Source organism: Pleuronectes platessa, chromosome 12, assembly GCF_947347685.1.
Source record: "Pleuronectes platessa chromosome 12, fPlePla1.1, whole genome shotgun sequence".
NCBI lineage: Eukaryota > Metazoa > Chordata > Actinopteri > Pleuronectiformes > Pleuronectidae > Pleuronectes > Pleuronectes platessa.
The window spans coordinates 6,582,215-6,600,738 of record NC_070637.1 but is presented as its reverse complement, the minus strand read 5'-3'; the positions used below and the strand labels follow the sequence as shown (position 1 = coordinate 6,600,738).

General features: G+C 41.6%; 1 protein-coding gene across 1 annotated transcript; it reads left to right on the top strand.

Annotated features, from left to right (window-relative positions):
- Nucleotides 1-727: 727 nt before the first annotated feature.
- LOC128453595 (rho-related GTP-binding protein RhoQ) lies at nt 728-17,223 on the top strand. Its single transcript, XM_053436576.1, has 5 exons — nt 728-975; nt 1,400-1,458; nt 10,188-10,352; nt 12,718-12,813; nt 14,540-17,223. The coding sequence occupies exons 1-5, from the start codon at nt 834-836 to the stop codon at nt 14,699-14,701; spliced, it is 624 nt and encodes a 207-aa protein (XP_053292551.1). The 5' UTR covers nt 728-833; the 3' UTR covers nt 14,702-17,223.
- Nucleotides 17,224-18,524: the final 1,301 nt, after the last annotated feature.

Here is an 18,524-nt window from a genome sequence, read left to right as displayed (position 1 = left end):
TAGTCTTCAAGTGAGACTGCAGTAGACCTACTACTACTCCTACTAGGACATGACTTTAAAATGACCCCCTAATAATTTAGGAAGGATGTTCCTGTGAGGATTTATTGTAACTTCAGATCAGATGATTATATCAGTATACCAGGTTTTTGCTTTGCCATATTCGCTGGTAAAAGCATTATTTTATTGTGTTTTCCTCTATCCTATTGTGTCTTACTATGAGTTAATAGAGGGACATACACTTCCTATGTGTTTCTATTATGTCTCTCATATTAATGATGTAATTCCTTTCAGTCCTTGGTCCCAAACATCCCCACCAGGCGGGGTGTACTTTATCCAGAGCCCCTTGGTTTCAAACCCAAGCTCCGCCTCTTCACCAAGCGCACCCACCTTGTCCAGCAGCAGCAGCAGCAGCACGGTGCGCCAGGGAGAGCGAGCGCACAGGCGTGGGGGGCACACCGAGGAGCGGACACGACGCGCGGCCAGCGGCACTTGTACCTTGTTTCTTGGAAACCGTATCGACAGCTCCTATGACAGAGGGCCCCCCTTGCTCGCCTCGCCAGCTGTGAACAGGGGGAACTCCTGCGGGGAGAAATTCTGGGTGTTCCGCGGGGAGGAGGAGGGGAGAAGGATGCGGTTCCAGCGCGACTCCGAGCGCCGCGCAGTCCGCCTCAGACGCTGGTGATGCCCGCACGCCGCGCCGGGATCACCGCCCAGCAGCAGCACCAGGAGCAGCGGCAGCAGCAGAAGGAGGAGGAGGAAGAGGAAGAGGAGGTCGGGACAACAGGGCGTCGGGTGCCGGGGATGATGATGGTGGTGGTAAGGTCGGGATCATCATGGCAAACGGAACCGGCACTATCATGTTGAAATGCGTCGTGGTGGGAGACGGTGCGGTGGGCAAAACGTGTCTGCTGATGAGCTATGCCAATGACGCCTTTCCCGAGGAGTATGTCCCCACAGTGTTTGATCATTATGCAGGTATGAATCCACTTCTTCTATTATTCTATTTCTCTAATAATAATAATAATAATAATGATAATAACAATGATGATAATAACATGATGTGCTGAGCTGCTGTTGTCTAATTCTTTCCTCTGGATTCGTTCTAACCAGAGGGCAGAGGATTCTAAAAGAAAACGCCTGAGTGAATTTCTCCCACTGCATTGGCTTGCATCTGTTGCTATAATCAAAACCACTTGTTTGCCTTCTCCACAGCAGAGAGAGGGAGGAGAGGTTGGGGGACCCTGATCACCCCTACTCTCTCTCTCTCTCTCTCTCTCTCTCTCTCTCCCTCTCTCTCTCTCTCTCTCTCTCTCTCTTCCTCCCCTGTTCACCCCCACCCCATCCTCACCCCCTCCCTCCTTCCTCCTCTCAACTTCTCTTTGTCATTTCTCTCCTGCAGTGAGCGTCAACGTCGGTGGAAAACAGTACTTGCTGGGACTCTATGACACAGCCGGTCAGGTACAGTTTATTTTCTTCTCTGGCCGAGTGCCAAGCATGTCAAGGACACGACACACACATGCACACACACACAGACTCCTACTACCACTCTATCTCTAACCCGGCCTCCCCATGTGCTCCTGGGACCAGTAACTACCCAACACGCCCACAGGCTTCACATTCAGGCTAGACACTAAGCTGCAACAGGTGATGGTTTTCTCTCGTGGCTTTGCTGCCACATTCTGGTGTGCCATGGGCAGTTATGGTAGTGGAGGGGTTTCAATAGTTCTATTATGTGGAGAACAGGGCTCCTATGTCCAGTAGTGATGTCACAGGTTTGTTAACAGGGCCTGCTAATGCCTGGGCTTTTACTTTACAATGTGCCATTCAGAGGGCAAGAGTTAAAACTGCATATGCACTGTGCTACACACACACAATAGTGTTTCCAATCAGCAGAAGATCCAGTGCATGCATGTACACACACACACCCTTGTTTGTACATCTATCTTAGTGAGGGCACTCGCCCCGAGCCCCTAACCATAACAGTTACCCTAACCTAAACTTAATTCTAACCCTAACCCTAAAAGCAAGTCTAAACCCCCGAAACAGCCCATTAAAGGTGGGTCAGAAAGTAAGGACCACCCAAAAGGTTCTCACTCTACTAATCTCACAAAAATATCAATTCAAGCACCAACGTGCGTACACACATACACGCTGACACACAACACACACAGACAAGTGCATATGTCCTTGGAAAAGATACTTTACCCCAAATTGCTACTGACAGTGTATGATAGAGCAAGTGCACTTATATAAACTGTATGAATGGCCAATGTAAAGAGCTTGGACTGGTCAGAAAGACTTCATCAATCAAAAGTTTTCCCCAGTTTGTCTTGATATTTTAACAGTTCAAATCCAGTGAGTAGCCATGAATGGTACAAAAGACAGTGGTAATCTGCTAAAGTGAAAATCAAGAGTTTAGGTCATCAAATACTCACAAATTATCCAAATGGAATAGAGCGAGGCCTTTACAGGAATTAAGAAATTAATTAAGTTATAGCTTTTCCGCACTAATGGAAGTAAATAAAGCATTGGAAGTTAAAGCACACAATTATTTCATGTGCCGATGACTTACAAATCCCCTGTATTAGAATAAACCGTGGTACTGCACCCTCTGATGTACTATTAGCAGAATAACAGGAAGTAGAACTGTAGGTTTCAATCAGAATGACGAGAAAAAGACGAATAGATGGAGGCTTCACATGATGACGGGAAGCTCAGCTGGTTTGGGGTGAACTGGACTGAAGGTCAGAGCAAAGCAAAACACAAGTGCAGCGCATTTGTGGGAACTTGTGTAACAGTGTTAGGATCAACTTTCTAATTTTAATTGTTGAGAGAAGGTCACAAGTGTTTGGCTGCTGAATGACTTGAACATTTTGATTTACTTTAGACTTAAAGATTCCATGATTCACTTTTTAAAGTCTTAATTATTCATCTGTTTTAGTCTGCTTCAAATTTCACATCACAAAATGTAAATGTCGGTAACAACTGGGAAACAATAATGCCTACTTTCAGGTTTTCAGATCATCAATCATATGTGATGGTAGACAGAATCTCCTTTACCCGGCCTCCTTTTGGTTTAGGACTTTGAGCTGCACAAATCAAACAATTTAAATACATCGTTTGTCTATTTCTTATTTTTTCATTTTTTTGATTGATTATGAGTTGAAAATCAACATCAGGTATAAGAAGCCCTATATAAGATGTAAACTTTAATCATAAACATAACTTTAAGAGGAGCAGTAGTCCTGATTGTCCATATCAGGTGTCTTCTGAGAGAAGAGATTTTCCTGTATTTAAACATGAACATTAAAGGCACCACGAGCAGTGTTTGTTCACTTGTAGAGCAGAATTTCTAAGAATGGGACCCCAAAGAGTTTGCTTTTCTAAGGATACACAAGCCCACAGATAACCGTGCTAGATTCTATTTCGCTGATTGACAGTTTCTTGCAGTAACCTGCAAAAAAAGAGCATACGACTACAAGCTAGCAAATAGCAGGATGTAAACATTGCACAACTCAAAATATTCAAAAAAAATCAGTTTTACAAAACTGTTATGAGGAAGGAAATGGATTCAGCACATATTTTATATCACATGATGCAACATTGGTTTGCCATGAGAAACACTGAATGTAGTTATGACTTTAACACCTTCTAAGTTTGGACTTACTTCATCTACACTGCACCCATTCTCTGCCTCAAGACCTTTAACCTGCCTTTGCAGCGACCTACATGTTGAATAGTTCACACTTCAGAACCAGGTTTAACTGTATGAAGTCAGAATGAGTCACAATCTGAAATGTGAGCAGCTGCTCGGAAAAGAAAGCTGAGCACTGAAAGGTCAACTGGGGAATATTCAGCCGTTTGTCTCGTCTGTTCATTTATGAAGGCTGAAAGCACAAAGTCCATGAATAGCAAATCACTGTCATCCTTCCCCCCTTTCCCAGCCGAGCAACTACCTGTGGCTGCGATGTATTTTGTCCTGCAGAAAAACAGATGGTAGAAGTGTTACTACTCGGTAGTAAAAAAAAGAGAAACACAACCTTATTGTCTATTCTGGTGTGTTTGATAGGGTGTCTGTGTCCGAGCAGGGTTTGTTTTTAGCTGATTCAGAGCGTCTCTGAAATGGAGAAGTTCCCCCAGATGTCTGCTGCGGGTGCTGCCGGCCGCTGAGGGTAGAGTTACTGCTCTTGGAAATGCAGCCCCTCCACCCTACGCCTCCAACTCGGCTGACCTCTTTATGTGGAGCACAAGGCCAGCTGGTAATGTTTATAGCTGCAGCATCTGATCAAAGACCTGGCGCCCCAAAGAGAGAGGGGGGAAAGAGTGAAGAGAGAGAGAGAGAGAGTTAGGGGAAAACAGGAAGAGAGTGAGAGACAGAGGGGGGTTTACTCAGAAACTGGATAAATTCAGTCGTCTTACTTTCAGTTTCCTGTCTTTTTCTCTTACTTTGATTTAAATATCTCCCTGCACCATCTCCACCTCTGGTCTGTCATACACATGTTCAATTAGCTTCCAGCTCCCTGTATGCTCCCACAATGCTTTGCTGCTCCACAAGCATATCAGCAGCGTTACAGATACACGCTGCCGCCATGCTCTCATCGGATGCCCCTCCACGCCGTCACGCCGGTGTTACTTGTCAGGTCACATAATCACGACTCGGCATTTAGCCGGGTGTCACTCCGCTTGGTCTGCCTCTGTTACGGCCCCCCCCGCCCCCGCCCTCGCCATTGTCTGCACGCTGCCACGTTGCTCCGCCAGCCGCTGCCTATTAAATGATTCCATATGGAAGGTCTGCAAAGTCTGTTTAGCTGAATTCGATGAGGGAACAGAGGGGAAAGCCTTTACTTATTCATTCATTCTCCTGCTGGTGCTCCTGCTGCACTCAGGAAAATCCAGCTCCGCTGCCTGAGGAGGTGCAGGAGGAAACAGGAAGTGGATGCTCAGGGCTGTAGTAGCCCTGGAAAATGCTTTAGGGACAGACTCTCTTTGGAGTTGAGACCCTCAGGGGTCCATGTCCTGCTGCCCTATTAACCCACTCTCTGTTGCAGGACTGTTCTTCATTTCCTCAGCCCCTCAGATTCCCTCTCTCCTCTGTGTTTGGTAGAGTCAGAGTCTTTAAGCAACCCTTAGAGGCCCAGTGACCCTCAGATGTCCCAGTTGGCATGAGGGGGTGGGTAGGTGGATTTAGGGGTGAGGGTTGGAGGGTGGAGACTGGAAATGGGTTTTCTCAGCTGGCAGCCTGTCACCACTCAGCTGCTCATACACAGAGGAGCAGGAACACTATAGACATGCCTCAGCTCACACTCTCAACATGAAACTTTACACTTAAGAGTCGCTCTCAGTTCGTTTGTATGGTAGTAGGAAGAATTTCAGTACTATGGAATGAGTTCATGAGTGTGTCTTCATATTGTGTAAAAAAAGGTTTGTCACACTTTCAGAGAGACAAAGGCATATGGTTTATATTTTTAAAGTATTAAGTGAGGTCAACACCCCATCTCCCCATGATAAAGAGTCCACTCAAAAATGTTATGCGTTACATGTATATTGGTTCTTAAATGTTTACATTAAGCCGATGACAATATAAATCAAAAGTCACACAGTGCAACACTGTGACTCACTGATGGGTTTTCACAGAGCTCTGTGGCAAAGAGGATTATGATGAGTCAGGCTTCAGCTACACAGACTACACTTGTTAGTGGGATCAGTTAATTGCTGTTTTTAGTCTTATCATGAGGAAATGAAATACAATACATTGCAGCCTCATCCAACGTGTTGTCTCTGAGCTGAGGCTGTAATAAGTCCTAATGACATCATCAGGGACATGACTAAGCTCATTCAGAGCCACAGAGGAGATTATACAACCGTTTGGATGGAACATCATATCAAGAGTAATCTAAGCTTTGCAGGTAAAATTTGTAAAATTTTTCTTTTAATATTTTTTTAAATGCTAAAATTGATTAATCATTGAAAATTTTACTCTAGATCTTCTCTAGTACCTAGATTCATATTGGAGCATTGGAGGTTAGCCAGCAATATTCCGAATCAAGCTCTTAATTTCTGTGATGTTAATGCCACTGCCATTACAGGCAATGCTCGATTTTTGAATGGATCCTGGATATGAAGGCATGAATATACATGAGTTGAGTGTAATAATGCTGGTGCTGTGATTAATGATTATTAATTACCATTAATGAGCCTGTTAAGTAGAAACAAGCATACTTAGATTGGTTTCACTCGCGTGGTTAAATGCAGTTCAAGTTTCAGATCAGTGACAGACGTTTGCGAATCGAAGTGGCAATTTCTAAGCCTGCGTTCCCACCCGGCAGCCATGTTAGTGCCGGCTGACTCTGTTGTCAGTTTATAGAGCCCGGAGGATGAGATCGGGGAAGAAAAGGAGAGAGAGAAAGAGAGAGAAAGAGGTAGAAGGAGGGGGTGATGGAGTTAGGAATGACTCACTGATATTATAGCTCTCGTATGTCACTGAGTCAACACAGTCACACAGCGGAGCTCACACAGGGGCCAAATGAAGACGCTGAGTCTCACCCTGCATGATGTAAACGTATGTAGAGGGGTTAGTGTTTAGGATTTCAGCAAACGAACACTACACATCTCTCATTTCATTTAGTCTCAGTCAGTCCTTTCTTCACAGGTCATAATATTTACTCTACACTCCTGACTGCCTTGGAGAGACTGTTATGCAATGTGTCAGTGGTGTGCACACAAACTGTGGAATAGCAGACCATGCTTCTGGTGCAAGCTTTCCTCCAAAGCACTGAAACAGCAGCGTGTAAACATTTGTGGGGTGCTAATCAAACTTAAGACTGGAGCTACGTAGGAGGATAAACTCTGACTGTGCCTCAATGAATCCACTCTGTGTGGCTGACGGGCTTACTGTCTATGGTAATGTGTCAGGGGTGCACTGAGGAAACAGTGTGAGAGGCCGAGAGACCTGTTTACAGTAAACTGCTGAGTGACTTGCACTGTGTTCCTTTATGTCTGGGGCTCATTGGGGAATCAGAGGATTCACTTGTGCAAGCAAAGGTCATGAACACAGACATGTTAATACACAGAGGAGTTGATCCCATGTGACAGATAATCTATATATATATATTTATAGGAAAGCACATTGTGTTTGTAAATGCATATATTGTATGGTGTGTACTGATACATGCGCTTCTACACAAAATGTAATGAGGTGGACTAAAGTACAGTTGTATCTCATTCTCTTCTCAGTATGATGTTATACTGAGAAGAGAATGATGTTTGAGCAGGATGAGTGTGAACTACAGCTTTTACACTACATTACATCTTCACTGCAATTAGCTAGTGCATCATTATGATGAATTTTCGATTATTCAGGGTATAAATTTAAGTCAGATTTCTTAACACAAGAGCAACTCACAACATTTTCAATTGAACACAAACACACACACACGTTTGTACTTCGGTCTTAGTGAGGACACTCATTGACATAATGCAGGGGTGTCCAAACTACAGCCCGCAATCCATTTTAAATTGGCCTGCCTCAAAAAAAAAAAAAATATATACATATATATGTAAAAAAAATTTTTTTTAAACAAAAATTTTAGTAGCACTTCAATGACACTTAATTATAGCACTTTGTAGTTTTGTCTCTATTTTTTAAGATATTTTATTTTCTTGAATCGTGTTGTTATAGGCTTGTACCTTTGAATGCACTTATTGTAAGTCGCTTTGGATAAAAGCGTCAGCTAAATGAAATGTAATGTGATGGACTATGGCCCACTGTATTGCAGCTGTCCCTCAGAACGCCGCCACGCCCCCCCACTGTCAACAGTCCGCTCCAGGGCATGGGGGCGTGGCGGCGTGAGTCGCCCAGACCTTCGTATTTTTTTCTATATGTGGCCCTCGGGATAAAAAGTTTGGAAACCCTTGACATAATGCATGCCCTAGCTCCTAACTTCACCATCCCAACTAAATGCCTAACCCTAACTGAATTGTAACCCTAACCCTAAAACCAAGTCTTAACCCTTAAACAGTCCATTAAAGGCGGGACCGGCCAAAATGTCCTCACTCTGTAGGCTGTAGACAAAAAATTTTCCTCACAAAGATATCTGTACAAGAGCACACCCACTCACACACTTGTTGTTGGTACCACTTAAGGACCTCAACCAGCAGTCACACTGACCTTGTCCTGAACAGTACACACACACGGGGACCAAAGACTGATCCTAATGAAGCCAAACATCCTTTTTGAGCTCCTGGTTAAGATCATGGGTAAGATGTGAGTGGGAGTTAGGTTAGGGGTTAGGCATGAACGGGTGATGGTTAAGGTTAGAGATCCCGTTTTGTTTAGTCTGTCAACAATAAATTGAGGTCAATAAAAAGTCCTAATAAGGATAGCTGTGCAAACCGGTGTATGTGTTTGTGTGTCTATATGTTTGTATGTTTAGTCTTTCCATACACTAACCCCGCTCCAATTCATTACTGTGACGCAAATGTAGAATGTGATCGATCGATACCACCTGCGGAGCTCAATCACACAGACAATCTGCCGTCTTTGCTCTGTGATGCAACACGACTGTGTAATCTCACTGAAGCGTCATCATCCTATTGATGTATTTTATGTAATAATCAGAGGTGCTCTTAATTCAGATGAGGCAGCTACAGTATGTAACACTGTGGGCACCCTGAGTCTATATAATTTTACACTGCAATATTAGTATACCTAAATATTGAGTTACTTCCTTCGTGCATATGGATTTGCAGCATTGGCTTCAATTACCTATACTCCCTGAGATAATATAAATGAAACTAGCATTGGTTTTCTTACATTGGCTCACTGGGACACTCCTCTGAGTTTTTACAAGGGAGCTGGCTAAAGAAACTCGGGTCAAAGTCTGTCTCTCACTCTGACACATGCGTTCTCACACACAGGCCCTTCGGAGAATGTCTGGAGATGAGACGTGCAGTACATGCCTGAGGGCAGCTGTAGTCATTTCCTGCTTGAGGCAGCTCTGTGGACGCTGTGAATTACTTCACTCATTTGGAACAAAGAGGATGAGCAACTCATACATTTCTGAGCTACATCACCCACTTGACCCACTCCAGTGAGTTGTAGTTGAGTCATCTGTGACACAAGCACAGGCGTGAGGAGTTCTGCTCTGTTTTCATCAGCTACTTCAGTCTCACATAAAATCGGTGTGTCTTCGATTCAGTACACTGGCAGCAGGAAGGTGACACCTTTGCTTGGTTGATCCTCTGTTGTTTGGAGAATCTTCTGACTATATTACTTTAATCGTTTCTGTGAAAAGGCCCAGTCTCTTGGGGTATAGCAGTGTGATGGTATTGGGCTGTGATGTGTGTGTGTGTGTTTGGCTGAAGGCATCAGAGTGAAACACTCCCATGCCAGCTCTCAGCTGTCCTATAACAAGCATCCCTGGCACAGTGGGACGTTGTATCCACTTTGCTTTGTTTTCAGGGATGTGGACGATAAATTTCCAGGACATGAAAATGAGATTGATTCTCTTGGGCCGGGTTAGTCCGCCTGAGTCACGTCCAATTACTTGAGATTCATGGATTCCTATGTCTTCAAGCCTGCAGCAGAAAACCATGTAACCATCAGATGAAGAAGTGAGATGGGTCATGAATATTCATGTGTGTGCGAGTCAGAGACTGTGTCAGAAGGGTTTATCTTTGCCACGGACAAGGCAGCGCTTGATCTGACGCACAAAGGGCAGTCTCGCATCTGTGAACTATCCATTTACGCCAGACAAATATCAGAGATGGCACTGTGTCGTCGAAGTCTTTTGGGTCAGCTCGCCTCAGAGGAATGCAGAACTTTTCGTTAGGATGGGAGAGCTCTCTGGTGAAGGTCATCTTCACATTCTTCCTCTTCATAATCCTTTTCCAAGTGCGGTTTGTTTATGTGTAATATTACAGTGGTCCACGTAATTTGCATTAAACAGCCAAAGAGCTACCTAAGTGCACACAGTGTAAAGTTCGCTCTCGTGGCTCCTCTGAGGAGAAACAGTCTGGCTGCGTTGGGAGCTCATTTTCTTTAATACACTTTAATAATTCATGAATAATAATTTCTCAGATGTTAACAAAAGGAAATGAATCATGTATTCTCATTGGCTCTTTTGTCCCCCCCTCTCCATCCTCTCTCTGCTGTCCGCGTTAACCATTAGTGTCCTGTTTCCCTGCAGGAGGACTACGACCGCCTGAGGCCGCTGTCCTACCCGATGACCGATGTCTTCCTCATCTGCTTCTCTGTGGTCAACCCGGCCAGTTTCCAGAACGTTCGAGAGGAGTGGGTGCCAGAGCTGCAGGAGTATGCCCCCAGTGTCCCCTACCTGCTCATTGGCACCCAGGTTAGTCCCTGACACACAGTCAACGACACTGTTCTTCAAATTGCTGCTCGAGTGTGATTTTATGGTTATATGCCTGGATCATCTAGGAAGAACTAACATCATTGGATACATCTGTACACTTGTTATTTCTCACATACTGATTTGAAACTTTATGTTGCGTTTCTATGTGAATCGGCCAAACCGAATCTGTAAACACAAAGAGCAACACATTTGTTTTGTGGGTAACACTTCCATTCATGTGACGGAAAATCTATTAGCAACTTAAACAGACAAACTAAACTTTAAGCTCCATAGTGTGAAAACTTTTACCTTAAATATGATTAATAAACAATTATTTGATGCCCTTCCTACGAATGAGCTCAGTGCTGATCGACAATTGACCGGAGGATACAAGTCCAATATTCTTTGTCTTCTAGTCACAGTCCACCAACTCCTGAGGGAAACATCTGACTCTTTTGCTGCTAAATGCTTCACCAAGCTCACCGGCTAGTTGCGGACCTAGTGTGTTGTTTTGGGATGAGCAGGCAAAGTGTAAAGCGGATTGATCCGAGTTTTACGGGAAAACAGCTTCTTGCCGCTGCTGCTTGTTTGAGCTGAGCTGTGAGACGTAATCCAATGAGCAGATGGGCCTTAAACTTAGGGCAATTACCTGAAAGCGGATAAAATGCTCCAGACCTGAGGGGAACTGTAGAGGTGAGCAGCAATTTCCTGGGTTCCAATTACATAAGATCACTTTTTATGAGTATATTTAAAAAATATGAATCATTCTATCATGTGCAAATAATAAACTGGAACAAATCAGATTTACCTCATAGCCCTGAATCTTAGCCATGGCAAGGAAGAGTTGATTTACTAAAGTAAAAGATGTTTAACAACCAACAGGGTTTGGACATATGGTAATATATATATATATATATATATATATATATACTGTATGTCGTCACAATAAGAATTGAATTGAATTAAATGATTATCACTAAAATGGTCATTCAAGACAATTCCTTATGCACGAGTAACATATCAATATCAGAGCCCAACCGAAAGGGATTTTCTGTAGCCGATACTGAAATAAGATAGTTTAACTTACTTTTAATTTTAATTTAATCTTTATTGAAAATAAAAAAAAATTCAAGAAAACATAAATGCAAACAAATATTTTTAAGATGTATTAAGACCGATAAAGTGGTCAGACCCTTATGGAGATATATTCAAATGGTTTTATGCTGCTATTGATCCGAAATAAATTGATTTATGTCACAATAATAATGTTTATAGTTTTATTGTCCATCCCGAACAGCCAGTACGATCCTTGCGGGAGGCCTCAGGTTGATTTGGCTCATTTTGCAGTAAACTGCCCTCTGCTTACTGTTGTAGGCCTGACTTCCTTGAATGTTATTCTTCAATCATATTTTATTCAAACCAGCAATTAAAGTATGCAAATATGCTAATGGCCTAATGATTTTTAGCAGATGCATCATTAAACTTAGAGAGATAGCTGATTTCTGAAGCCTTAAAAGCAACACGTCCTCTTAAAAACCAGAGCTGCCTTGTGTGCGATTTTTGTCTGTGTTCCCTGGCAACCAAATGCCAGTGCAGCCAAGGCCCAGTGGTGATGAGGAGGATGTAGTGGGTGTCTGATTTATCTTGTGTCAGCTGATGCTTACTGCTCTTTTATCAGCTCTGATCATAACTCACCCGCCGCTGTTCGGGGCGGATGTTGCTTTACTTCATAAGAGTGAGCCTCGCTAACACAGATCACACCAATTAGGATACTGTTTGCTGCAGGTCGCCTCCCGGTAGCACAGTGCAGATGGATGCATTCATCACAACCGGTTATTACTGAAAGGTTGTTGCTCAGCGTTGCAGGGAATAAAAAGAAGAGTGAGGAACCTTGTGTGTGGGGAAATGGCTTTGCATAAGAGCAGGAAGTGTGGGCCAACAAAGTGGCTTTGTATCAAAATGAGAAGCACTGTTATGCAGTGAAATATCAACTCAAGGTTATTTTTAAGTTTTGCAATAACTGATTTTATGTTGACAAACTAGACATCTCAACGACCAGTATATCATTACAATTCATATCAAAACTGTAGCAATGTTGACTTTAATCCCTGATCTCATTTTATAATTTTTTTTAATCTCTTATTTCTTCTTATTTCTTTCTTTCTTGTTTTATTAATATTTCTATAATTGTTTACCATCATTTACTTTGTAAACTTGTAAAATGACTGCATTGCTCTCTGAAATTATTAATCCTTTTTTTTTTTTAACATTTTTTCAATCGCTTTACATGACTTTGCACTTCACTTGATTTGTTTGAAAGGCATTTTATGAATAACGTTTTGATTGATTGATTGATCTCTTTCAGATTGACCTTCGTGATGACCCCAAGACTATTGCCAAACTGAACAACATGAAGGAGAAGCCCATAGCTACTGAGCAGGGACAGAAACTGGCAAAGGAGGTTTGTATGTTTGTCTGAGTGAGGAGGTGAAGTAATGCATCGCTGGAGAAAGAGGAGAAGTTTCTGTTTGCACTGTGAGTGTTGCAGAATTGAGGCGTCAGGTCCAGTTATATGTTGTTGATTTGATGCAGGGATTGTCTTTGCAGGAATGTAGGATTGTAGGTGTAGGTTATTTTACCTGGAATTTTCCAGGAAAACATGCTGGGTCAACATGGATGTCCAGCAGAGTCCAGTGTGTGATTAATGGTTCCTGTCAGACAGAAACCATGAATATGAGTCAACCCTTCAGAAATTACAGTCTAGATTAATTGAAAGGCAAATATCTATGAAGTGTTGGAATCACATAATAGGATTTGGATGGAATTTGTGTCTCATGAGGGTCTTGAGTTTTCTAAGGCCACATGAGCAGAAAATTCCTAAAATTAATTTAAGTATTATTTCGTCTTATTTTGTCGTCACTGATGATACTGACTTCTATGAAAATAAATATCAAGATAAGAAGTCCTGAAAGTGCTACAAGCCCAAGTTTGTGCCTCTCATGTATTGTCATTTTTGTAATCAAATTATGCTTATTCTTGATTGCTGTGTGTTAGATCTGTAGCTGGAGCCAGCAGCCAGTTAGCTTGGCTTTGCATAAAGAACAGAAACATGGAAACATCTTGTCTGGCTTTGTCCAAGGACAGAAAATCCACCTACAAGCACTTCTAAAGCTCTAACACATTACATCTAAATTTATATCTGTGTAACTTGTGCCAAAAATGTGAAAACCACTGCCAGAATATGTCTTGCCTCGGAATATAGTCCCCCTATTTATGCTGAGCTAAGATGACATGTTGTCGGGGGCAGTTTAAATTTACTTAAAATTTGGCAAGAAAGTAAATCTGCATATTCCCCAAAATTTGTATCTAGTCATTTAACTACACTTTCCATCTAAGCTGTGTCTACTTTTCATATTTAATTATCTGCACTTGTCAGGTGGGGCAAACCTAAAATCGATCGCCAATGGTGGCTGGCGGCAGTAGGTCACAAACCCTGCCTCCTCCATGTTAGTGGATGGGACATGGACCGAACTAAAAAGTACCTATCACAGTGATGTATTTTTTCTGTAGCTGCCGCAGTCTACTGTTTAAAATTAAGAGCTCCCTTTCTTTCGACACAACATATTTTTTTATTTTTTGTGCTAGTCTTTGTTCTTTTAATCTTTTTGCCTTGTCTTCTTTTATTGTACAGCCCTTTGGTCAACTGCTTTTGTTTTTAAATGCCCTCTATAAATAAGCTTGACTTAATTATAGAGTTCAGGAGAAACATTATGATTGACAGTTGAGACAGACTCCTAATTGGTCGAGCGCATGTGTCAACCTGACCTCACTACCGCGGCTACATCACGTGATCTCTACTGTGCAAACTTCTTGGTATCAGGGGTATTTTGGCTTTATTTCCTGACAGTGGGAGGAAGTGAGTGCATCTATATATACAGTCTATGATTGAAACCCAAATAACATATATTTATTAGAGCTATATAACAAAAAGTGTATCGCAGTGTACTGGAGTTTTTTTCTTGATATGTCAGACTATTTCCTGGTAGGGACTAGTGACTACAGTTGCCTGACAACTGCTCCCAGGTCTTTGTCCGACACATAACTGACTTAAATAACTTAAAATAGTTTTTAGTTGACCACTGAATGATAAATAGTTTTCTTACTGATGGTCTGTCCTTTGTCATCAGATTGGTGCATGTTGCTATGTGGAATGTTCAGCCCTGACCCAGAAGGGCCTGAAGACGGTGTTTGATGAGGCTATCATCGCTATCCTGGCTCCCAAGAGAAAGAAGGGAACTCTGAAGAGAAGACTGGGACCCCGCTGCATCAACTGTTGTCTGATCACGTGATCCCTAAACACAGAGATCGTACAGCAGCTAACCATAAACCAAACCTGGACGGAAGGCAAAAGACAGAATGGAGTCAAATGCACCGAGAGCACAGTGAGACATAAGAGACGACTGAAACGGACAAAGCAATAGCTACATTTAAGCTGCAGTGCTCTGGACGGGCCCTAATTCTCTCTCCTGCTTTCCACCACTCGGGTTGGGGATGCAGTTTAACAACCAAAGGAGCACAAAGCCCTTGTCAGTCTCTTCTATAAGACTTTATGCCTCTTTTATAACCATTTTTAATCATTTTTTTGTGTACAAAATTGTTGTATGCTGTCATACAAAAAAAGCTACAAAATGGCTCTTCAGTTTCTAGTGAAAATGCTACATTTATGGAGTTCATATGATTGCTCTCGTTTTTGAAAGTTTGATTGTTGATTTGTGAATTTGATTAGATAAAATCAGAGAGGAAAAACTGCAGCTTATAAAAAACTAGTTGACACTGTGATGGTGCCCAGGAAAAGTTTCAGGACAGAAGGGCCTTGATTCTTTACATGTTTATCTTCCTTCACGCTGCCCTGCGAGGTCGGGCTTCAAATTATTTTTCATTCAAAGACCTGCAATTTAGACCACACAAAATTTTGCAGTGTGTAGGGGACAATAGTGGAGTTTTATTCAAACAACAGATTTTGGACCTAGAACTTGAATTTTTAAGTTTAAGAGTCTTGTGTTTTTTTGCCTTAAGAAAGCCCATCAATTTATAGTGTGGCATGCCAAATCATACTGTAACATAAGACTGGGGCTGAGTGCTTCATCAGAAAATGAAAAAGGTTTATTATCCATTTAAAAAATATATATTATCCAAAGTTTATGATTCTGTATCTCTAAAGTAGAGTTCATCCAGTATGTGCAAATATTATGTTGTCAACTGATAGCTCACACTCTTCTGTTCATCTTTTGTTATTTTGCAATAATATGTTATCCCTTATTCGCCTTTAAGAAATTTCAGAAGGGAGTAGAAGAGAGATCTTGTTTTAGAAATGAAACTTATTCATATCCAACATCCAAAGAATCAAATGCACACACTTTGATCAAAACCAAGTGGCTAAGTGACCCAGTACTGTATATGAAATGCACAACATGAAGCACAGCTACGCCACTTCTCAATCTCCCAGCACAACAAAGCACCTTCCTCCGCTTATGCACAAAGTCCCTCTCCGAGAAAAAACCCCAGACTAATTGAAGCACAGACGATCGCACACTGGTCCAACAGGCACAAGTACAGTATAGCTCACGACCTCACCATCAAATCCTGATAAGGCGCTGGGTTAAAACCGTGTACCTGCCACATGTCAGCTTTTCAGAAAACACACTGATCTAATTAGTTTTGAAAGGGAAAAAGAGGAAGTTTCAGTCGTTTGCATCAGCTGTTTGTGAATGCAATTTACCTGTGGGCATTTACACATCACCAAATCGGAACAAGTAACACCGCGACAGAATAGTTGTCCCTGAATAGTTACACTATGTTTACTCTGGAGTACAAGGTGTAAATATTGCTGTACTTAATTAATGATTTATGTGAAATAGTGACATAAATTGAGAAGATTATATACTAAACTGCACAAAAACAACACAATATACCACAGAATAGCTCAATTATCCTAGCTTGAGAATATGATGAATGTATATAAATCAAAACTCACTATATGAGTGTTAATCTGATGTGCCTTTTAAACAACTACATTTATAGGGAATTAGCACTTAATTTAAATAAAAAAATTGGTCACTTTAACCTTCATATTATATTATAGAGTTTATAATTTAGCCTTTCAACTGAAACTATCTAGTAATTGCAAAGAACTTTGCAAAAATTATCGAACAATGGAAAAAAGATATATTCATGAACAGCTGATGCAACCCAGTCTGTTGTACACTATAAGGTCCCAATTCAGTTTTAGCAACATATAGATTCCATAAGAATTCATTGATCTTTGTATTAAAGCCACACTCTACAACTTTTCAAACAGAAATGGAGGCGATCTATGGAATTTTACAAGATTTAGAGAGGAGGCTAAAAAAATCCGTTTTATGCAACAAAGGTTTGTGGCCTACATGTTTATCACACTTGAGGTCAGGATGTAACTTTTCATGCAAGCCACACTTCCAAACTATCAGTTCTGCTTGTGTATGTGCATTTGCTATAAGCCTTTTTTTTTTCTACATTAAAAACATATATACTGAAGGTGCCAACTCTTGCTAAATGACTTCTGTTCATTCTCTTTTCAAAGTCAGACATGATGATTGATTAAAGATTTAATGTACATGGTGCTCCTCTTCTCTGTCCCAGCCTGCGATGTGGAACCGTCTTTCTGAGCAGAACAGTGGATTGCGGGGTGAACGGCCCTCTCTCCCGCTCAGACAGTTTGGCTTGCTTACGTTGTGTGAAGGTCCACCCTCAGGATCCAGGACCGAAGTGCCACCGATGCATTCTCCCGTTGATGCTCCTCTTTCCTCAATAAATGTGTTTACTGTGTTAATAAGTCGGCTCGGAGGGTTTAACTTGGAGAATGGGTCGGACATCACAGGTTTGACTTGATAAGCAGGTCAACAGGTATTTTTGACTGCGTGCACTCGTCCTCTGTGTTTGTTTAGGCTTTTCATCCTTCAAGTGGCTCTTGGAAAGTTTCTTTTTTACTTTCAGTCTTTTCAAGTTGGTGGCATTTTTTCAAATGACTCTTATCACTGCTGCTGAGAATGTATAGGGGAGTTGTGGAGCATTAGCGCCACTTGCTGGCTGATTTGTTGTTCTTAAATATACCTAACCTTTGCTTTTTACTTGGATATTAGAGAGAACTTTAATGCCACACTACTATTTTAAGTATGCATGTTTAGGCCCATGGGTTTAAAACCATACATTCTGAATCATAAACGCTCAATGAAAAAGACAATATAGAATATAATAGGCAGAAATAGTTATCAGATTTATTAATTTTGACTGTACAGATATATAAATATCTCAAAATGTTTTGAAAATACAATCCATTGTGATCAAACATAGCACCATATAGCACACTAGCATCGGTTCATAGTGTAACATCAGCAAATAATAAGTCAATTATTTCAGATTCCAGCATAAAACAAATGTTTTCAAATAATAAATAAGAATCAAGGGAAATAACAGACTTAAATCATTACAATGAAATCATAATTCTAACATTGGGAAATATGACTGAAACACCAACTACACAATACTTTAAAAGTTGTATATATAAATATGATATTCACTGCAACTAGATGTCGCACTAGCACCAGCATCTCAGACCCAAACAAATGTTTCACCTACAGACACCTCCCCCTCCCTCCATCTTCACGGTGTTGCCTATTCAGTCTATGGGTGTTGCAAAGACCAGTAAAGGTAAACACATGACCACCACAACTGGATCATGTTACTCTGTAGTGAGGAGCCAAAGAAAAAAAACTAAAATCAGCTAGCTGCCGTGCAGAAAGGTACAACAGGTTGTGTACCTGTCAGTCACTGAGCTGAGGTCAGTAAATGTAGGTTTTTAAAACTAACTGAAACTATGATGTGCTCAAGGCTGCAACAGTGAGCACAACCAAGGATTGCTTACTATCAACTGTCAATTATCAAAGTGCTATTTTTTCTGGTTTCCCCTGATCGCCACTGCACAAGCTCTGGCTCCAAAAGCACAAGATGGTAGTTTTCTTTTGCATAGTGTTTGGATATTTTGGATTAATGTCTTGATTGTGGGAGGAAGTGGAGACGTGTCAGTGATCACACAATTTATGGTGTAGCCCCCCTGTGCAAACACTAGGTGTAGCC

Bases quoted from the DNA above. Each gene is read 5' to 3' on its own strand.
- LOC128453595 (XM_053436576.1), top strand. From the start codon at position 834: ATGGCAAACGGAACCGGCACTATCATGTTGAAATGCGTCGTGGTGGGA. The intron at 976-1,399 runs GTATGAATCCAC...TCTCTCCTGCAG, and splicing joins AGTGTTTGATCATTATGCAG to TGAGCGTCAACGTCGGTGGA. The intron at 1,459-10,187 runs GTACAGTTTATT...GTTTCCCTGCAG, and splicing joins TCTATGACACAGCCGGTCAG to GAGGACTACGACCGCCTGAG.